Source organism: Sciurus carolinensis, chromosome 2 (assembly GCF_902686445.1).
Source record: "Sciurus carolinensis chromosome 2, mSciCar1.2, whole genome shotgun sequence".
Taxonomy (NCBI): Eukaryota; Metazoa; Chordata; class Mammalia; order Rodentia; family Sciuridae; genus Sciurus; species Sciurus carolinensis.
The window spans coordinates 187,410,545-187,433,376 of record NC_062214.1 but is presented as its reverse complement, the minus strand read 5'-3'; the positions used below and the strand labels follow the sequence as shown (position 1 = coordinate 187,433,376).

Genomic DNA, 22,832 nt, shown 5'->3' with positions numbered 1-22,832 from the left:
TCACATGGTATGGTATTTCACTTTCTAAGAAATCGCCAAACTGTTTTCCAAAGTGCCTGTAGCATTCTACATTTCCACCAGGTACCTGTGACGAGGGTTCCAGGTTCTTTCCATTCCTTAACACTTGTATTGTCAGGTTTTTGAATTAGAGTCATTCTAGTAAGTTTGCAGTAACCCTCTGTGATTTTAATTTGCGTTTTCCTAATGATCTTTGATGTTGGTAACAGACACCATTAGCTAATAAGCACTAGCCTTTTATCTTCTGTGGTGAAGCCTCTATTCAGATCTTTGACCCTCTTTTCTTTTTTAAAATTCTTTTTTGTAGTTGAAGATGGACAGAATGCCTTTATGTTGTTTATTTATTTTTATGTGGTGCTAAGGATGGAGCCCAGAGCCCCGCAGATGCTAGGCAAGCTCTGCCACTGAGCCACAGCCCTGGCCCTCTTTTCTGTTGGCTTGTTTTCGTATTGAGCAGCAAGAGTTCTTTATTTTCTGGATACAGCTTTTCTCTTAGACTTATGTTTTATGAATATTTTCACCAGTCTGTGGCTTATGTTTTCATTTTTTAAGTGGTGTCATTTGAGGAGGAAGAGTTTTGTTCATTTCAATGAAGTTCAGTTTGTTAATATTTGCTATGATAAGAAAATTTTGCCTCATCTAAAACCAAAAGATGTTTTTCTTATGTTCTTATTACCAAAGTTTATAGATATAGTTTTTATATTGAAGTCCTCAATGTTTTGAGTTAATTGCCTATTGTGATCAGTAAGGTCTAAGTTAACGTTTTTGCTTATAGATGTCCAGGTACTGTTTGTCGAGAAGCCTGCTCTTTTCCCGTGGAATTGCCTTGACACTTTAATAGAAAATAAATCAGTCAAATGAACATAAACAGATTACTTCTGGAGTCTGTTCTTTTCATTGATGTGCATGTCTAGTCTTAAGCTAGTACCACGCTGCCTGGAATACTTGCTTAACAGTGAATTTTGAAGTTAAATGGTATAAGTCCTCCAACGTTTTTCTTTTTCAAAATTATTTTGGCTATTTTCAGTTTTTATGTTTCCATACAAATTTTAGAATCAGCTTGTCAATTTCTACCCGGAAATATCTGCCAGGATTTTGATAAGAATGATGGTGAATCTTTAGATCAACTTGGGAAGAACTGCCATGTTCACAGTAGCAAACCTTCAATCTTACGTCTCCCCACTGAGATTTCCCTCAAAAATGTTTTATAGTTTTTTTTTGTTGTTGTTGTTTTGTTTTGCGGTACTGGGGATCAAACTCAGGGCCTTGTGCTTGCAAGGCAAGTACTCTACCAGCTGAGCTATCTCCCCAGCCCTGTTTTATAGTTTTTAATGTGCAGGTTTTGTGTTTTTTGTACGTTGATTTCTAAATATTCATTTTTAAGCTTTTGCAAATAGAATGGCTTAATTTTGTTTTCAGATTATCATATAGAAATACTGTTGGTTTTGCCTGTGGATATTGCATCCTCAACATTGCTAATCTCGTTAGTGCTTATGGTTTTCAATAGCTCATTTAGGATTTTTACATATGAGGTCATATCATCTGGAAAGGTCAACAGTTTTACTTCCTCTTCCCCAGTTTGGATGCCTTTTTCTCTTCACTGCCCAGTGGCACTGTCAGGAACCCCAGGCAGAGCTGGGGCAGAGTGCTTGCCCGTCCTCATCTCGGGGAGCCCGCAGCCCTCCGCCAGTACACGGAGGCTTCTGATGGGCACCTCTTTGTCTCAGTAGCATTTCTTGATCTGAAGTCTAACTGGCTTGGTGTGGCGCTCTGCTCCTCTCACAGCTACTGTTTGCAGAGGACGGTAGTAGCTCTTCCATCTTCTTTCCACCTGGTCGTGTCTTTGAATCAAAGTATTTCTCTGTATATCTTACAACGTATGGTTGGATGCTGTTTTATCTCATATATAATTTTTGTCTTTGTATGAAGTGTTTCATCATGCATACTTAGTGTTGTTATTGATGTGATTGGGTTGATATTTATCATTTTTCTCTTCATATCTCTATATGTCATATCTTTTTGGATTCTTCGGACCTCCCCTACTATCCTCTATTGAGTTAGAAAACACTTTTTAGTATATGCCACTTTTATCCCTCCGAGTGTTTTTCGTTTTTTTTTTCCCTTGCAGTCCTGGGAATTGAACCCAGGGGTGCTCTACCACTGAGCTACACTCTCAGTCCTTTTTTTATTTTGAGACAGAGTCTTGCTAAGTTGCTAAGATTGGCCTCAAACTCAAAATCCTCCCACCTCACCTCCTGAATATATGGGATTTCAAGGTGTGGGCCTCGGCTACAACATACACCTTAAGTTATCATAGTCCACTTGAGGTCAATACTCACCTGATTCAGTAAGATATAGCAACTTTTTTCTGGTATAGCACCATTTGTATGCTATTAATGTCTTTATGTTATAAACATAACACTACAGTACACTATTTTTTTCTTTGTATAACTATTTTAATAGAAAGTTTAAAAGAATTTAAAAATTATATCATCTTTTCTATTTGACCACATAATTGACTTTTTGGGTGCTGTCATTAATTTATTCCTGTAGAAGTCATGTTACCATCTGGTGTCATTTCCTTGTAGTCTGCAGGACTCTTAGAACTTTGGGCAGGTTGTTTGAACCATGAATTCTCTCTCTCTCTTTTTTTTTTTTTTTTTCTTTTCAGAAAACTTTCCATTTTCCGATTTTCATTTCTCTTTTCTTTTTGTCCTTGTGCTGGGGCTAGACCCAGGCCTCATGCGTGCAAGGCAAGCGCTCTGCCGCCCAGCTGCACCCCCACACCTGGAATTTGTCTCTGCAGCCTGGGCGCAGAAGTCTGGTCCACAGGGCTCTTCCTTTCACTCTCCAAGTGTTCCCGCCCCTGGTCTGGTGACAAGGACTGCTCTCTCATTGTTGTCCCCTGTGTGTGACTGATTGCTTTGGAGTCATTGCTTTCAAGGTTTTGGTTTGCCTTTGTCTTTTAGGGGTTTTATTATTATGTGGCTCTGTTCTTTTTTTTTTTTTTTTTTTTTTCTGTCTCTTTTCTGTGGTTTGGATCATTCTAATTCATCTGTCTTTAAATTCTGTGATTTTTCCGCCATCTCAAAGCTGCTATTGAGCCCATTTAGGGAATTTTTCATTTTAGTTATGATGCCTTTCAACTCTAATCTCTATTTAGTTACTTTTTATAGTTTCTATTTATTGGTTAAGAATCCCTATTTTTTTATCATTGCTATCTTTATTTTCTTTAAGTCTTCAAAGATAGTTTCCATTAATTCTTTTATCATACTTGTAATTAATTCCTTCTTTGAAGTCTTTGAAGTCCCCATGCCTATTTGGAGTGAATTTACATTGATCACTTTTTCTGAGCATGGGTCATACTACTTTCCTCTTTCTTTGCATGTCTCATGACAGATATAATACAAAACAAAAATATACCTAGTACATTTAAAAATGGAAGAATGCTGATAACATGCAGAAAACGAGCTTTAACTTCTCCATAGTGATATTGTTAGTATTGTTAATCTGAAACTATTTTGTATATATGGAATAAAGCAGTTGAATAGTTATGGAATGTTCTAATCCTATCCTTCTCTATCCTTGAGAACTAGGAATCTTGGTATAGGAGAAAGACAAACAAGTTTAATATAGAAGTAACCAAGGAAACCCTGGAGCCCTGAATTTGAAAGATTGCATTGGAAATGTTGGTATGAAATCATGAGGTATTTGTGTGTGGGGGTGACTGACCCATTAACGATGAGATGGTCATTGTTAATGACTACCTAGATAATGATCTTGAAAGTGCTTACCACCTAGATTGTGATCTTGAAATATCATATTCCAATGAAGGAAACCTTATTCCAGCCCTGTGGCAGGAATCTATACAGGTGAGCCTAGGACATCTTTATATGCATCCAGATAGCAAGAAAATGATCAAAGACTTCTAGGTCATGTTAAAGGGACTCAGGCCAAATATGGAGCAGTTTTGAATTTCAAGAAGGATAAAAGTTAGCTGGGTGTGGTGGCATAAGACTAATCCTTGCTACTCAGGAGGCAGAGACAGGAGTATCACAAATTTGAGGCCAACCTGGCCAGCTTAGCAAAAATAAAAAAGGCTGGGAGTTCATGTAGTGGTGAAGTGCCACTGGGTTCAATGTCTAGTTCCACAGAAAAGAAAAGAAGGATAAAAATTGCATTAGAGTTATCAAATACATTTAAACTCATGAATGCTAATTCAGTATCTTGAAAACCAAGTAAATAAATGGAAAGAATCAAACATTTTACTGTGTGCACTGAGCTACTTACTAGAAAGTCAAATAGTAGATGAAGGGATACAGCTGCTTATAAAATTATTCCAGATAAGAAAGGAGAATGCAGCGAGACCATTAGCATCTCACCATTTTGTAACTCCCAGTGGACTGGTGCATCTAAGCGGTGAATGTCAAGGACTGCTACCACCAGAACAGGAGCACAAACACACCACGCCCACGTCCTGCCAAGAGTGGAGCCTGGACTGATCAAGCCTCAGGACCCAGCTGCCAAATTGCAGGAAGGACAGAGAAGAGAGGAATGTGTTGAACTGAACCATGAGTGTGCAGTTTTCCAGCCTGTGGGAGACTCCACAGGTGAACAGCTTAGACATTGTAAGGAAAAGAAAGAGGCAGAGGGGGACACGTGAAATAAGAGGGGTTTTTAAAGGATCATCAAAACCATAAAAGTGGGCAAGCTTAAGCTATCGTGGAAGGACCAACACTTGAGGGACTGAGCCACAAGAAATGCTGTGACACAGTTATAAAGTCGGGTAGCTGCGCCTTCAGGTGGAGAGGCCTGTTCACTAGGACGGGTTGAATGGTAATGACATTTTTTGAAACTTGGTGGTGATTACAAGGGTAATAATTCCCTGATGATGTGTTTGTTTTATATGGCTTTCTGTATCTGTATTTTACACACACAAAAATTAAAACAGAATTGAAGGGCCAATAAAAGATAGAACAGTGTCCAACAGAGGGCAGGGGCAGAGTTCCTGAGACCTGCTGCTCATGACGGAGCTAGGAGGCTGGCCTCTCCCTTCCCCACAGATTCCTATCTCCTCTCATCAGGTATTGAGGTAGTGAATCCCTACCTGCCTCAGCAGGTTGGTGGGAGCCATCTGGAAGAGTGGCTGGGCATGGGGCGAGATGGCACCTCTCAGAACTGGAAGCTGATGGCTAACAGTTACTGAGCAGCCACTGTTGCCTCTTGTTGTCCTCACAGTGGCCTGTGGGCAGGTAGGAAGTTGGTCTGCTTCTGTGCCAGCATATGGGGACCTGGTCTCTGTCCTGGAGGAGCCAAAATCTTAGTGAATGGTAGCTCTTCTGACTCAGAAGGGCTTGAAAATAGCTTGTTCCCTTAAGTACCGTCAATGTCCTCTCAGATTGCGTTTGCCCTGCCCTGCACTCAGAGAAGACTTTCTCTATGGATCTGGCACTGGTTTAGTCAGTGATTTTGCCACTGTAACAAAAAGACCTGACCAGAACAATTTTAGGGGAGGAAGATGTTATTTGGGGGCTCATGGTTTCAGAGGTCTCAATCCACAGACAATAGGCTCCATTCCTTGGGGCTTGAGGTGAGGCAGGATGTCATGGTGGAGGAGTGTGGGGGAGGGAAGCAGCTCACATGATGATCAGAAAGCAGAGAGGGACTCCACTGGCCAGATACAAAAATATACCCCAAAACCACACCCCCAATGCCCACCTCTTCCAGCCACACCCCTCCTGCCTCCAGTTACCACTCAGTCAATCCCATCAGGGGATAATTCACTGATTGGGTTAAGGCTATAACAACCCAATCATTTCCCCTCTGAACCCTCTCACATTGTCTTACATGTGAGCTTTTGATTGACACCTCCCTTCCACACCGTAACAGGCACCGTCTGAGGGGTGGAAGAGCCGGATAAATGAGGCACTGTATGCTGAAAGAGCTTCCTTTAGAAACTTGTCCTAATCAGCATGGGCAGACCCACTACTACGTCTTATCAGTGCCAGCCTCACCATCTGATACCGTCTTCCCTCTGAGTTCTGCTCCTGTTGCAAGCTCAGGCCTTGCAAAAGAGGTCCTCTGCTCTCCTTCGACCACCCACCCCTGAGCTCCCCTTCTGTGGACTGAGTGTGTCCAGGCACAGAAATGGCTGTGCTACCCTGAGCTGTTCCTTGCTGCTCTCCTGCCTCTGTGGGGCACTTGGTTTTGTGTCGTGGGAGTCAGCCACATATTCTAGCTTGCTTTCAGGCTTCTGCACGACGGGGATCATCTTCAGCTCTCTTGGCATGGAACCATACTGGGCCTGGGTTCAAATTCCAGCTCTTCTGTTTATGAGCTAAATAACTGTGGGCATGTGACCCAGTCTTTCCAAGTGTCTGTTTCCTCATGTGTAAAACTCAAATGAGAAGAAGACTTTGACGTAGTGCATCACAGGAAGCATTTCTGATTTTGCGCTGCTCTCTGTTGAAGCAGAGGTTCCCAACGCACAGTGGTTGCTTTGAACTTTTGCCTGGTGCATGTTTACGTGTGCAGTGAAGGGCCAGATGGCAGGTGGCGGGAGGCAGCGAATGGCTGGACGAGGTGGGGTTGGCGTGTGTTGAGCAGCTGCAGGAGCCCTCCAGGAGCCAGCTCACTCAGGTGTCGGGCGGAGGTGTCCCGTTCACAGATGAGGAGAAGGCCATTGCAGCAGCTGAGCACCTTGTCCTGCCCTTCTGGTGTTTGCCGCCATGTTTCCAGACGTCTCGCATTCCATCCTCCGGTCCTGTCCTTCCTCTTCTCGTGACCACCCTCAACCTTCTCCCCTTTCTTCTTCTCCATCCCTAAATTATTAGCCTTCCCCAGGCCCAGCAAGTGTGGTGGAGCTCACAGGAACGCGTGAGACCCCCACAGAGCACCCTGCCGCCTCAGGCCAAGCAGGCGGCCTTGTTCCTGCCCAGAGGAGAATGTGGGAGGTTATCGCTGACCAACCGAATGGCAAAGATTGTCCCTTCCCTGCTGGAACTGAGCTGGGAAACCAGGCAGGCCTGGCCAGCCACCCTCAGGGTTGCCACCACGCTCGACCTCTGACACCTCTCTTCAGCCCTCTGCTACCTGCTCCTGTCCATGTCCTTTCTGCCTTTCTCCCTCTGCTCAGCCTAGGTGACGACTAGATGAGCAGCATGGTCCAAAGACCCTTCTCTGTGTGACTTTGCTGATTGGGATTGATGAGTGGTTGAGGTCCTGTTGCTGGAAGGACGTTTCTACCCCTGGACTGGCTGTCTTCTACACCGGCATTGCCTTCGAGGCTGAGCGATACATTGGCCTGCTACTGTCAGAGTCCTGTGGCCTTGGCTGAGCCCCACCTTATGGAGCAGGCCTCTGGGGCGCCTGCCACCTGCTGTCCTCCAGCTCAGGCTGGGTTGCAGACTCTGCCCAGAGGGAGTATGTTGTGCTGGCGCTCAGCTCTTCTCTTTTCAGCTGTGTGCCACAAGCTCATGAAGCTTTAGTGGGTTCGCATTGCTTACTCTGCTCTGGTCCTGCTTGATGACCTCAGAACCCGCTCCAGATGTTATCTCTGCTAACCGAGTTGGCAAGACACCCTTGACTTCCTCTTCTGCAGGGTCGCAGTCGTCCGTGGCCTTCGGTGGAGGGGACACTGTGCCCCTCTAGCCACATCTCGGGAGGAGTTACCATCGTCTCCCTGGATAAAGACCTGTTTACTGTGCTCACCTGACATCAGTTGTTGTCTTTTATCAACAACCTGTAAATTAGATAGGGGAGCTTCTGGGACTTGGTAGCTTTCAACGAAGAGTGAAGTGAATGAGTGAATCAGAATGCGGAATACCATTTTTTTCTTCAAAATTAAATGACTCTGAAGAAGTCAAGCAGGCTGTTATGTGCTATAAGTTGGCTGAAAGGTAAATTCAGGTTTTTATGTGCTATAAATTAGCTGGAAGGTAAATTCCAGAATTCTAAAAGTTCTGTGAGCAGTGGCAGATTTTGAGGCTCACAGGAGTGATAACAGCAAACGTTCAGAAGGCACTTTCTACACGTATTAACTTGTTTCATGCTATTAACAAGCCAACAAAGTGGGTATGGTTGTTTTTCCCACTTTATAGACAATTCACTCCATTTTTTCATGAGGAAATCTTCATTGCCAAAGTGGTCAGGTACTTGGCCAAGGCCAACGATGAATAAATGATGCAGCCTGGATTTGAACCCGTGCGGTCTGGCTCCAGGGCCCCGACCCCACTCAATTTTGTTTCTCAGAGTTTAAGTTTACAGACAGGTGTGTGGCTGCCCAGGTGAATGCTTTGAAGGACAGTCCTTATATGATGGAGACGTTCTGTTTGGTTTGCTTAAGTATTGTCAGATACAGGAATCCGAGTATGGGGTGGGCTTTGGGAGGAGGTGGAACCTCACTAGGACACGGGTCGGGGGCTTGTGTGCTGACGACCTTCCTGGTGCCCTCCCTGCGTCTTGCTCCCTTCCAGTGGTACACTCTCTCTCTCTCTCTCTCTCTCTCTCTCTCTCTCTCTCTCTGAAATGAAGATCGGTAAAGGTTGGAAAGGAAGAAGGACATGAGATGGGACCAGTCTTTCCATACTTCGAGTTCCTCAGAGTCGGAGTTGGGAGTGGAGGGCAGGGAGCAACCCAGCTGCTCTTTTCTCTCTGGCTCTGGTGGCCGTTTGCCCCCTTTCAATGACAGGCACACCACTTTGGAGCACCGGCTTTCGTGTCCCTGTCCTGGCCCTCCAGGATGAGCTCCGAGAGCCGCTCTGCCTTGCTGGGTTCCCTGTCCCTGGTGCCTGAGAGGCTGCCTGATACGGGGCGCCACTCGGCGTGCTGCCTGCTGTCCAGCTGCTGACCACATGTATAATTTAACTCCACTTTGGTCACGAGGCAACCTTAGTTGCTGAAGTAGTCCAAAAAATGTTGTTAAGCCTAGTACAACCCTCATTAGGTTTGCAGTGAGACATCCGGAAGCTTCGCCTCTCGTTCACATCCCAGAGTGGGTGGTTGTCACACCCTCCGTCACGGCAGCGAGGCTGCAGCTGGCTTGCTCAGTTGGTCAGAGTCCTTTGCTAAGGAGGCCAAGGCTGTGGGCTTGATCCTTGGCCCCTGACAGCAGCAAGCCATCTGTCTTCACAAATACACATCCCTGGACACCAGGCAGAGAGCGTGTGCAGAGGGAGAAGCTGGAATCCATTCTGGGAAGAGCTCCCTGACGGACAGCCAGAGTGTCCTTCTGGACTATGAAGGGTATCATTGTCGCCTTTCCCTCTCCAGCTCTGGATATCTGGTTTTGATTTCAGACTTTTTCAAAATAGATGGTACTAAGGGTTACATAAATGAAGGAGAAGCAGTTCTCAAGCCTGCAACTAAGAGCAACTGACCTAGACGATACATGGTCTGTTCCAGTTTCTTTAGTGTATAAGTGTTGACAGTGTCCACAGCAGTGATGGGTGGGTCTCGTGACATATGGAAGGAGGATTCTGCCTTAGTTGTCACTAAAACACTCTGCAGTAAGGAGGTTGGAAGAGAGATTTTGGAATACAAGCGGTTTGCTTTTTTTCTTTCTTCTGGGCCCACCCAGCTTATTAGTATCACTGGATACCTGGCTGGCTCTGTGGGGCAGTTGGAACCAGGAGAGGTGGGTACAAAGAGGGCCCTGGGTCTCAAGACAGCTGCAGTTTGGTGGAGGAACATAAACATCTGTGAAAATCGGTGTGGTCAGTATGTCAAGGCTCAAACTGGGCAGCCTCACTGTGAGCAGCCAGAAGGGTTTCCCGTCTCTTCCTGAGGCAGTCCTGGGTCTTGAAGGATGATTCAGAGTCTCTGGAACCCTTCAGGTAGAGAGAGGAACACAAGGAGGCACAAGGGTGGGGGGATGGGTTCCCGAAATGCCTTGCGGGGGTTGGGGGTAAAACACCTTGAAATCCTCATTGTCCATCATCTGCACAGCTCTCTGGTTATTAGGCCATCCTGCCCAGGTATGTTATTTGATGCAAAAGGAGGGCCCTGCTCAGTCCCCAGACTACCAGGAATACGACTGAGGGCATTGGAGGCACTTTCTAGATAAGAGGGCCATTGCTGTGTTGTCTGCCAGTCCTGCCAGTGAGAAAGAAGGGGACAAGAAGCAGGTAGAAGATGCATCCGCGGTGGTCAGATAGCCCTGACTTGTCATTCAGCAAATACTTACTGAGCCGCTGTCTACCTGAGTGGCTTAGGATATGGTAGTGAGCAAAACAGAGGTGTGTTTTGGAGACGCTTCCATTCCACTGGGGGTGTGGAGCCTTCTCAGCTCCCTGAGCAGGGACGGCACCCTGTGCACCAGCGTGTCCTCAGGGACCCGCCTGGAACCTGATAGGAAACATTGCTCATCATTTGTTGAAATAACCTACCGCTTGAGCAATTCAGAAGTGCCAGTTGGTAAGAAAGAACCTGGAAAAAGCCAAATAATTTCTTTGCTCTGAGAAATCTATTGTGTTGACTTCTTCTGTAATTGATTTTTAGTTATAAAATTCTCAGCCAGGGGAGAAATTGAATTTACTCTGGTGGGGCTACCTTTTCCGTATCACCCAGGGATTCTGTATCTAGTGTGAAAAGTCTTTTATTCACAGCACAACTTTGAGTTTGCATGAAAATGGCAGGTATTATTGAATTTAAGTGTATTGATGGTCTGGATCAAACATCGAGGTCCGAAGATAATTTAGAAGGAAGTGTTGAAGGGAATAATTGTTTTTTTCCACCCTAGTCCACAGAAATAAAGGAGAAACAAAAGAAAAATGGATTCAGCTTGGCTTTGAACTAGCCCATCACCAGCTGAGGGAGTCCTCCCGACCGTTTCTCCCCGCCTTGGTTTTCCTTTGCGGTTTGGATGTTGGAGCCCTGGCTTCCTTCCTGAATATGTTTCCCCACGGTTTGCTAGCACAGAGCGACAGGAGACAATATTAAAGAACTGAGACTGTTCAGAGTCATAGAACAGGACAAACCTGGGCGCTGCTACCAGCTTGTAGTGAGAATGTGAACTTTGGAATCCAACCTCGGAAAATGCTGCTACAGAGCCAGACCTGGGACTGGAACCTGTTGTAAGCATGAGGGTCAAGACGGAGGGTCACGTGCTGCAGAGTCAGCACCCTTCCTGGGTGTCCTGACTGCCTGTGAGAGCCAGCTCTGACCCTCAGGAAGTCATGCATTTACAGTGACCTGTGGGTCAGCAAAAAAGCCCAGGAGGAGGAAATTCAGAAGGAAGATGAAGCCAGGTAGAAACAGGAGAGAAGAAAAAAGGAAAGTAGGTCAAGGGTGGAACGGGAGGTGTCCCCAGGAAAAGTGGTGGACTTTCCAGTCCAAGGGAAACAAGGGTTTGACTAGGAACAGGGCCGAGGGACACTGACCCGAACTCTCTTTAGGGGGCTGGGCCCAGCAGCGATGTCGTTGGAGTGGAAACTGGGCGAGCCTGCCTGTCCAGCTGAACGGCAGCGGCTCTCAGGCGACTTGCAGCCCCTCCCTCGTTGGTAATAGCCAAGGTGTCTGGAACGTTCCACCTGGAGGGAAGCGCACCCAGCTCAGGAATCTTGCCAGAGCAAAGTGCAGACATGAACCCCCAGCTCTGACAGCTTGCCAGAGCGCCTGCTGCCGGAATGCTGGCAGGAACATTCCTGCTGAGAATAGCTCTCCAGGATGAATTCTGACCTCATGCGCTGTCTCGGTCAAGGGTGTTGAAATGGAATAAATGACCTCATGTCAAGGGTCTGCGGAAACCCTCAGAACCAGGGGAATTCCTTGGCTCCCCATCTTCATTTCAGAGTGGAAAGTTTAAGCAATAGTTCATTCTAGATGTTTAATGGATCTCAGCATTTTAAGAACAAACTAATAGTTTAGAAATGTGCAGTCAATCATGTGGGTTTTATTTCCCTCAAATTGGATGATCTCATAGCATTTAGAATGTAATTATTGCAAGCTCATTTCTTTTTTTCTTTGTTCCTTTCTATCATGATTATCCACCTAGCTTAAATTTTTCTATTCTCAATGGCAACAGAAATAATTGAATAACATTATAAGATTTTTTAAAAATGTTTGAAGGGATTGGGGATGTAGCTCAGTGGCAGAGTGCTCGCCTAGCATGCACCAGGCCCTGTGTTCAATCCCCAGCACTGACGGGGAAGGGAAATCTATCAAAATGTTTAAACGTATGTATAGGATTTGCTGAGAATTTATGCTTTTGCACTGGGGGCACTTGTGGCCTTTGCTAATATTTAAGGTGTGCAATCTTTTACCCGCAGCTCTGCCTCCTCACCGTCAGGCTGATCTGTGGTTGGTGGCAGTCATCCTTAGGTGGCCTTCTAGGGTGCCACATCATTGGAATGGGCCGCAGCCTCGGGCCTTCTCCACTGGTCGGCTTCTGGGGCTTGTTCGTTTAGAGCAGGACTCTTCCCAGCTCGAAGTAGAATTTGATTCTGAATCCTAAACTCTCTAGGAATAAGCTAGAAAGTTTGAGAAAAGCTTGCGTTTGCCTCAAAGGCTTCCTTAGGAACATGCACCCGGTTGTTGGTTCTGCGTCATCCTGGGCAGCACCTGCAGGCATGGAACCTTCCTCAGTTAATCCACCAGAGGGCCTCCGACCTGCATGGGAGAAACCATCGTGAGCTTTAAAGGGGATTGAATTTCTCTATTCATCATTTATCTCCCTTAGGCTGCCCAGGGGATTCTTGTCAGGCACCCGTGTCAACAGATTGTCTTTCGAATTTTGAACCAGTTCCTAGGAGCATCTTGTTAGCTGTTACCACTAGAACACATAGAATTTATGTTTTATATATATATATAAAGAAATTTGCATACTGGTGGATCAAAACAAAGACCCAGGCTCTCAAAATAAAGACCTGGGCTCTCCGGTTCATGCCTGCTCTGTCCTGTGGAGTCACATTTCTGGCATCGAGCTTATGTTTCTTTTACCCAAGAAGGTAATAGAGTATGTGGAGGCTCCCAGCTTCCTCTCTGAGCAGCTGCTGAACCTGAGCATCCCCTTTCTCTTCTGCACGAGTTAGACTGCATTGGGTCATTTAGAGCTAGAAAATTCTGTGCTCCTATAGCTGTGTAAACAACTCGTTCTGCAAGGAGGGCATGGGAGACGTTCCGAATGGCCAAGTCCCATGAGCAGCCTTCCCTGCGTTTCAGTATTCAGCTTACCTACTGCTCATTCAAGGCCTAATTTCTGCCCTGCTAATGCAGAGCTTCACCAGGGTCCCTAGTGACGCTGCCACAGGCACATGCTAGAGTCAGGCCTTTCAAAGCGCTGCTCCTTCTATCCGGGGTGATCTGTGGTTCTGTGACTTCCAGAGCCACACACAGCTATGGCTCTTTCCTTCCCACCATTACTTAAGAGAACCAAACTCCGGTCCATAGCAAATGTGCTTGGTTGCCTGTGAACACAGATCCCATAAAAACCAACGAAGGGGAAAGCAGAGTAGCTTACACGTCCCAGGGCCTGTTGTCTACTTTTTATTCACATCTCTGTTAGATTTCCTTATTGCTGCTTAGAGTCCTAAGCACAGCCTTTTCTTTTTATGCCACCATAAAGCTTCTGATCGAATATCATCTGATATGCGTGGGTGAGAGGACTCTGGGAGTATTTACGTACCTATGCCAGTAGGCCATTATCTTCAAGTTCTGGACTGTTCTTGTGAATGAGAGCCCTGGGAAGTCATGTAGGTATAAGATATGAATTAATAGCCCTCATGAGTGCTTGTAACTTACAGACCACATTTTGATTTAATACCTCTGCATGATTTAAAATGTCATCCAAGAAGAGAGCCAAATACTTAGAGCATCTGCCACAGCCGGCAGAGGCTGGCTGACAGGTCTGCACCGGCTGACCCGTTCTCTGGCTCTTTGGAAAGATGAGATGTGTTCTAATGAGCAGGTTATAAATATCACCGCGTTATGTCATAGGTGGGAGCAGTGCTTAATGTAAAGGGAGCAGCTAGGAAGTATTCCCAGCTGCACAGGCTGGGCCCAGCTTTCAGGGAGGACAGTGGGCCCTGGACACATTGATCAGGATGTTACTAAAGAATGATTTGTCTCTGAATGAAATGTGTCACCACACGTGTCTGTGGGGGGCAATGAAATGAGACGTGTGTGATCACACGCAGGAAGGCACAGACAACACGTGCTCAGTCTCTGAAGCAGCCTCCGACCCTTGGCATCTTTTTGTCAGTGTGGGGTTGGATGGGTAGGTTTGATAGGTTACTGACTGACATTCTGGAAAATCAGCATGGTTGCTTGGTGGAGCCCCTCGGTTTCGACCCTTTGCCCACATTGCACCCAGCAGCTTGCTTATGCTCCTAACCCCGGGCCCAGCATTGCTGTCTGCCTTTCAAATGGGAGTACAGAGTTCAGCACCACTCTGAAGCCGCTGAGAGTTTGAAGACAGGCCCTTGTGAGATGTCTTGCTTTGTTTTGTTCATTTGCTTTTTTTGGCCTCAGAACTGATTTCAGATTTTTATCTTCTTGAGGAAATTTGATTGGGATTAGAAAGCCCAAAGACCATCAATCTCAGGTCAGAATTTTCAGAGTTGGCCAAAGACGAATAGACATGTGCAGAGCAATTGTTTCCTTAAAATGTAGCCAACAGCTTTCATGTAGACAAAATGCATCAAAATGTGTGTATAAAATATTTAATATTAAGCCATGCCAGATGGAAACCCTGTCAAATTCTGTGTGCATACAGGAACTTGACGAGAGGAGTCGGGAGATTTAGGGAGCTCCTCAGAGCAGTGGAAACAAGAACAACACAAAACCTGCGAATGGTAAGTGTGACTAACGACTTGGCTGAGGCCAGTTGCTAGGGCCCTCGTCTCGCAGATATGTTCACTTTTATACATTGTTACATATCATATGTTCATAAATAGCAATTCACTCATTTAAAGTATACCTTTTGGTGGTTTTTAGTGTATTCACAGAATTGTCCAGCTATCACTAATATTTACTTTCAGACTGTTTAAATCACTCCCAAAGGAAACACTATACTTGACCAGACGGAGTGGCCCACACATGTGATCCCAGCTACTCCAGGGTCTGATGCAGAAGGCTCACAAGTTCCAGACCAGCTTGGGCAACTGAGCAAGACCCTATCTCAAAATAAAATGTGGAAGGGGTTAAAAATGTAGCTCAGTGGCAGAACACCCCTGAGTTCAACTCCCTAGAACCAAAAAAAAAAAAAAAAAAAAGAAAAGAAAGAAACCCTATACTTATTAGTACTCAGTTCCCACGCTCCTCTTCTATTTGTTTACTTTCTGTTTCTATGGCTTGCCCTATTTTGGACATTTCATACCAATGGAATTATATACTATTGGGTCTTTTGTGATTGGCTCCCTTTAGTTAGCATAGTGTGTTCAGGGTTCTTTCCTGTCGCAGCATTTATTAGCGTTTCTTTTCGTTGCTGTGTAATATTCTGTCGTATGGATCTACCATGAGTTATTTTTCCAGGCATCAGTTGGTAGACATTGTGCATAATGCTGCTGTGAACACAAGTGTATGTGCATGTTTTCGAGAGGACACGTGTGTCCCTTTTTCTTGGGCACCTACCCGGGAGCGTTACTGGATGTTTGACCCTTGGAGGGTCCTCCATGTCGTTTCCCAAAGCACTGCACCTTTTCCGTTCCCTCTGGCAGTTTGGAGGCTCCAGTTTCTGCACATCCTCACCTTCCCGTGTCCCTGTCTGTAGCTGCGGCCATCCTAGTAAGTGTGAGGTGCTCTCTCCCGTGGTTTTGACTCACACGCTCCTGGTGGCCACCGACACCCAGCATCTTCATTGCTCCTTAGCAGTCCTCTCCAAGTGTGCGAGCTGCATCCTGTGAAGCAGTGGGATGCAGGCCCCCTGGAGGCCAGTGTGGGGGTGGGGTTGGCTGAGTGCTTGTGATTCACTCCTAACAGCTGACCGCAAGACTTAGAAGAGATATGCAAAAGGCATTTAGATGTCTGCAGCTTGACTTCCCTGTTGGCTTGAATTGTTTTTCCTCCTGCGGAGGCTCCTTGATCATGCTCTGTGGCCTGCCCCATCGAGCCTTGGTTACTGGGTGATGGGGTGAAGTCCTGGTGCTCACTGGAAGCTGAGTGAATGCCACCTGCCGCAGTCTGTGAAGCAGCCCTGTGTGGGGTTGCAGTTTCTTTTGTGTCTTGTCTTCTGTGTTATTGTCCTCACGAATCCATTAAATGTTGTGGGGAGTGTTTGGTTGGGCAAGGCTGAGAGAGCTGTGTCACAGGAGATGAAGCTTCATTCGGGCCCTGCAGGGTTTTAAGATGCGGACATCCAACTCGTGAGGTCAGGTGGCTGAACTGGAGGCTTTCCTAGAATCAGGGGGCTGAGATAAAATGAATAGCTCTGCACATGCACACGCATCACACACACCAGACCTCCGTCCCAAGAACCCTCTTGGTCTTCAGGATTTACATATCAGTGTACTTCATATGTGCGCTAGGTTCAAATGAAGCATTTTGAGGTCTGGGTTCTTTAAAGCAAAAGCAGCAGCAAGAATATGGACAAAAATTGTTTCCAGATTATCTTTTTCCTCAAACGGACCTGCTCCCAACATTCCCCAAAACTCCTCAACCCATCAGTATGAAAAGCCTCTTCCAAAATCTCAAAGCACAATGAGAGTAACTGATTAAATTGGCAAGTGTTTTCATAATTACTTTAAAAGCACATTGAAAAAGTCAATCTTTCAAAATTGCTTAACTATGGAGCGTTTCTTCATATTGTTGACTTTCAAATATATATAATTTATGGAAATGAGCTGTTTTTCTTCATTTAAAATTGCGAGTGTCCTGATTGTGCTGTGGGAACCTGTCTGCTGCTCACTTCAGTGTTATTTTTTGAATTAAAGGATACCTTCCACTGTTGTCTAAGATTTATTTTCACTTTTAAAAATCCTGTGAGGGGTGGGGATGTGACTCAGGGGTAGAGCGCTTGCCTGGCATGTGTGAGGCCTGGGTTGATCCCCTGCCCCCCAGAAACTAAACCAAAAATCCTGTGAGCCAGACTTCTGAATAGACATGTTAGAAAGGGCGGCAGCGAGTTGGGGTGTCCCTTCCATTTTTGTTTTGCTTTTGTTTTTCTGAGAAAGCGAGGGAGGAGGCCCCTGAAGAGCATGTGGTGGCCCAGGGCTGCCCCTGGACATTGTAGCTGCTAGCTGGCTGTGCCAGATAAGGGGAGGCACTTCTCCTTTATGCCACACTGAAGTTCCCATGTGCCTTTGGTGTCAGTTGATGATCTTCAAGTGACCTCAGTTTAACACTGTTTTCAGTTCTGTGAGTGCATGACCAAAGTCGTGCCTCAGGATTATTGGGGGAACTTTGGATTTGCTTTCTCGTTTGTTTTGCAGTGCAGGGGATGGAACCCAGGGCCTCACACATGCTAGGCAAGTGCTCTACCACTGAGCCACAACCCCAGCCCGGGTATGGAACTTTAAACAAATGCGTATCCCCAAACCATGACCTCAGAAATTCCAGTGGACTGAGTCTGGGGCAGAGCCTGAGAATCTATGTTTTCTGAAGTTTCCACAAGCAGGCCTTCCTCACCCTAGTGGAGAAGCACCCTGGGCCTTGTTTACACTGAATATCGGAAAACATCTCCAGCTAGGCTATTCATAAGACGGTTTCCATCAACCTTAACTAATAGCTATGTGATTCTTTTTAAATTAACTGGTTGCAAATTTACGATATTCTTATGAGATGGAAAAAGTTGTTTTGTAAATTCATTTTGGTGTGACACCATGGCAGAGAGGGATTTAAAATTGCATTCCCAGCAACTCCTCACCTATGTGTATGTGCCCAAGAATTGAAAACAGGTGTTCAGGCACAAACTGGATATGAATGTTCATATTAACACAATTCCAACAGCCAAAAGGTACGAACTGTCTTTGAGCTGAAGAACGGACACACCGGATGTGCTATATCCATGCAAGGGAGTACCACCCAGCCACAGAAGGAGCTGAAGTGCTGGTCCATACGCAGCAGAGACAAGTCTTAAAGACATTACACCTCGTGAAGGAGGCTGGTCACAAGAAGATCCGTGCGTGCAATACCACTTCTGTGAAATGGTCTAAGTAGGCCAGTCCTTAGAGACAGAAAGCATATCAGTTGTTCCCATGGCCTGGGAGGAAGAGAGAGTGAGGAATGATTGCTTAAAGGGTGTAAGGTTTCCTTTGGGGGTGATGAAAATGTTCTGGAACTAGACAGGTGGTGGTTGCACAATATTGTGAATGTACTGAATGCCATTGGGTTGTACACGTCAAGATGGCCTCAATGTGGACCAAAAAAAAAAAAAATATATATATATATATATATATGTATATATGTATGTATGTATTTATATGTGTGTGTGTGTGTATGTTTAGAATCCAAATTTAGTGAAGGAAGTTTTCTTAAATTCATTTTTAAGTTTTAAACATTTATTTGTGCGCAATAGTGAGTGGAGGTATTTCTCTCAGTAGGGTTTTCCAGCAGAAGTCATTAGATTATATGACTGCAATGAGATCAAAATGAAACTATAATGGAAGGTTTAAGAAAACAGCTCAGGAACTGTTTAGTTCCTGAAAATTGTGTTCTTATGAGGTCTTTACAGATGGCTCAGTTGGGGATGATCGGAGTGCATTTAATTTCACATTTTTATAGCCATTTAAAGGCAGTGGGCTTTAGTTGGGAGTAATCAAGAAAATTTGCCTTTACCCAGTGGTTATCAGAAACCACCAAGCTAGTGATTTGGTTGTACTTAAGTTTCCTTGGGGAGTTTTTAGAGATTTCACATGGATGAGAGCCTAGCAAAGTTCGCTTCTGGAACATATTTCTTTAAAAAGGCTCATTTTCAGGGAAGATCAGCATTCTTTGTCTGTATCTTCCAAAGAATATGAAACCAAGTGGAAAATCCTCCTGGCTGAAGTGCCATCTTTGGCCATCTTTGGCTGCTCATCGGTGGCCTGGACTAGCCTGGGATATGGTACTTCTGTTTTCAAAGGATTTTTTAAAACTTTTTTATCACTGGAAGATTATGAGCTAAATCAATTGATCTACATCAGTCAACAAAACAAGTGCATGCCACCTACCCTCCATAAACCACTTGTGGTACTGTTCTAGGTGGTGGGGTAACAGAGGGTCTGGGAAAGCTGCCACTGCCCCAGCCTAGCAGGGCAACATCCGGTGCTCCTGGTCCTTCACAGTGGAGAGAGGTGCCATCCAGCTTTGAAGAAGGCCTTTCTTGATAGAAGCCACACAGCCCCCATTTCCTTCTCTATTGCACAGGCTAGTGGGAACTGTGGGCCATGGAGGCCCAGGATGCACTCAAGAGAGGACACTCAGGTGCTGGGTCCTGGGGTGGGGCCTGTCAGGCTGGCCCTTGCGCTTCTGAGAAGGAAGGCACCCTGGAATCACAGAGCGCACATCACATGGTCAGCCAGAGATGTTCTTCAGGGACAGCATCACCTAAACTGAGTCTGGCTTTTAGCCAGTCGGAGCCTTGGTGGGCATCCATTGGAAGGTGATGAGGATCCCTGCAGTTCACCTGTTACTCACAGGAGCTATTGGGAAAGGGCGCAGCTGAAAGCTGGTTGTCTCAGGCACAGAAGGTGCTTAGCGTTCCAGGGTGTGACAGACCAGGGTGGCTGCGCAAGTGCATGAGCCATCTTTGAAAAGTTTTCAGATATCTTGATGTGTCATATTTTCTTTTCTTCTTGTCATAAACTGGTATCATTTTCATCATGGAAGTAAAAATCTTTAGTTACGAATCTTGGAATGGTGCCTAGCACAGCCTGGTGCCTGGTGAATATTCAGCGAGTGAGAGAGAACAGACTCATGGCTGCCTCTTCCCTCCTTTGTGTTCCCAGACCATAGCCAGGCAGCTGGCGGAGATCTTGTTGCGAGGTATGTGCGAGCAGAGCTACTGGAACCCCCTGGAGGACCCTCCGTGCCAGTCACCCCTGGACGATCCTCTCCGGAAAGGAGCAAATGCCAAGACCTACACCCTCACCCGCCGGGCCCGCGTCTACTCAGGAGAGAAGTACGCAAGCCGATGTCCTCCGTGGGGGGCCCGGGGTGAAGGACAGGGGCAGTCCCGGGGCGAGTGGAAGGGCAAGGGCACACCTGTCCTCCCCTCAGAAAAGCCGACGAGCAAGACTCGCTCACCAGTTTCTTAGAAATACCTCGTCACTGCTCAGGGCTCCAGCAGACCCCGGTACCCGGGACAGGTCAGGCGAAGCCTGCACTCCTTTCCGCACCTGGCTGCTGCTCGGGCTCCGGTCTTTGGGATGCTTCCACTCCTTGGAGCCCCAGCACTGCCCAGCCAGCAGCGACACAGCTGTTTGTAGGCCAGAGCTGACGGTCTCTTCTTTTCTTCGGCAGTTTCTTGGCCCCTTGGTTTAAATGTTGTCATATGCTGAATGAGATGTAGGGACCACTGAGTGATTTGCCAGTGATTGGAAGGTGATGTCTCTTTAGAACCTTTTTGTTTTGTTTTTGTTCCGGTTTAATCTTAGGACTCTATCCCTCCATCCCCTGGGAGGAGAGTGGTTCAGGGAGTCCTCGCCAGGGGGGGCAGGAGGGCAGAGAAGGGAGAGACCACAAGAAGGACTGGGAGACAAGCAGTCGCCCACTCCTTCCTCAGCTCCTGTTGGAGCCTTTAATGTCCTCTGTACAGGACAGGGCCGGGTGGCCTTTCTGGATTTCGTGTGAAGAATGGAGGGGAGCCCGTGCGAGTGAATGTGCAGAACCCCTTTGGCGGGAGAGCCGGCTCTCCCAGCTGAGCTCACTCCGGTGTGACAGCTGGAAGTGACAGGGCTTCCCGAGGGGACAGCACTCCTCCAGGCTGCCGCTCCGTCCTCCTCGGTTGGCCCTGGCATGCCTCTCCCTTGTCGCCTTCACCTTCAGCTTGTGCGCGTGTGGATTCAGGCCGGGGAGTTGCCAGAGGCTCGCCTCCTCCCACCCCTCCCACAGACTGTGACACCAGGTGCTCGCCCACCCCAGCCCACATTGGCTCCTCAGTCCTCAGTCCCACCTGGAGCCACAAAGCATCACTCTATCACGTCCCAGACTCTCACGTAAAAGTGCTGATCCTCACCATGAACTGTTTAGAAACAGATTTGAGATGCACATTTTAAGTGCTGTTTGTCTTCAAAACTGATCCTGGTTTACTTCCTGCTTGAGATGCTTCTCCTTAGCCAGGGTGCCAGGTTCCCTTCCTCCCCCACCAGGCGTGGCACCAGTGGGAGCTCTCTTCCCATGTGGCCTCCCTCTCCTGCATAAAGGACCCAGGGGGCATGGGAGCTGTGGAAAGTGCAGTCTCTGAAGGGGTCTCACTGTTTTCTAGATTCCTTAGGGTACTCTGTATAGAACTTGATGTCATCTACAGGTGCGGGTTACTTCTTCCTTTCTAACATGGATGCTCTTTACTCATCCCCCCGCTACTTGCCTGCCTAGAACCTCCAGAACAATGTTGGGTCGAAGTGGTGCCTGATCTTGGGAGGGAGAAGTGTCCAGTCCTCCACCCTCACTCATGGTATTTGCCATGGGCTTTTGCAGATGCCCTTCAACAGGTTGGAGGTCCCTTCCGTTCCTAGTTTGTTGAGTATTTTTATCATGGAACTGTCCTGAATTTTGACAAATGCTTTCTCTGCACCCATTGAGCCTATTCTGTAGTTTTGTCCTTTATTCTCTTAACGTGGTACATGACATTGGTTCTGAGATACTGAGCCATCCTTGAATTTCTGGGGTGAGTCCCATTTGATCATGGTGTGTAATCTGTTTTTTATTTGTTGCTGGGTTCTACTGACTCTGTGCAAGTTTTTTTTTTTTTAATGTCTATATTCATGAAAGATATTGTTCTGCAGTTTTCATATGAAACCTTTGTGTGATTTTGGCATCAGTAATACTGGCCTCATAAAACAAGTATGACAGCACTTCTTTACCCTCTATTTTTTTTTTAAAGTTTCTTGGTGAATTGATATTAATTCTCCTTTAAGTGGTTGATAAAATTTATCAGTGAAGCCATCTGGTCCTGGACTTTTCTTCATGGGAAGTTTCTGAATACTTAATTCAGTCTCTTGATTGCTCATATTCTCTGTTTCTTCTTGGATCAGTTTTGGTAGTTTATATCTTTCTAGAAATACTTCTGTTTAATCTAAGTTATTTCATTTGCTAACATAGGTTTTCATAATGGTCTTAGAATTTTTTTTTTCTGCAAGATTCTGTCATATGCTTTCTTTTCTCTTGCTTGTGGGGTCAGTGTAATTTAAAGTGTGTTGATTCTTGATCTTGCTGAAGACCCACCTGTCTGGGTCCTGTTCATTCTCTCTATGGTGGTTCTGTTCTCTTTGTCATTAATTCCCACACTAATCCTTATGCCTTCTTCAGGTTTGACTTTCTAATCTTGTGTTCACAACCTCCTTTTTACTTGGAATGTTAGTAAAGAGGGAGATCCCGTTGGGTAATGCTTGTGTGGCGTTCCCTGGTTACCAAGGCAGGACCATCTAAGGACACGCCCACCAGGTCAGCCCTGCTGACTGGGAGGTGAAGAGGGAATCTGTGGGTACTGTTCAGACTTCATTTTGGCCAGTAGCCCCAAACCCTCCTGTTTCAGTCAGCTTTTCCGCTGCTGCGACTAAAAGACCCAACCAGAACAATTGTAGAGGAGGAAAGGTTTATTTTAGGGCTCACATTTTCAGAGGTCTCAGTTCATAGACAGCCTGCTACATCATGGCAGAAGAGTGTGGTGGAGGGAAGCAGCTCGCATGATGATCAAGCAGCAGAGACTCCACCCTCCAGATGCGAAATATATACCCCATAGC

General features: G+C 46.2%; 1 protein-coding gene across 6 annotated transcripts in view; it reads left to right on the top strand.

Moving 5' to 3' along the window:
- Ttc7b (tetratricopeptide repeat domain 7B) overlaps positions 1 to 22,832 on the top strand; it is a 232,194-nt gene that overhangs the window by 88,984 nt on the left and 120,378 nt on the right. For all 6 annotated transcript variants that reach the window (XM_047541992.1, XM_047541994.1, XM_047541995.1 and 3 more), the window contains 2 exons: positions 14,729 to 14,807; positions 19,878 to 20,050. In XM_047541992.1, the coding sequence (XP_047397948.1) occupies positions 14,729 to 14,807; positions 19,878 to 20,050 (252 nt within the window). The remainder of the gene's footprint in view (positions 1 to 14,728; positions 14,808 to 19,877; positions 20,051 to 22,832) is intronic.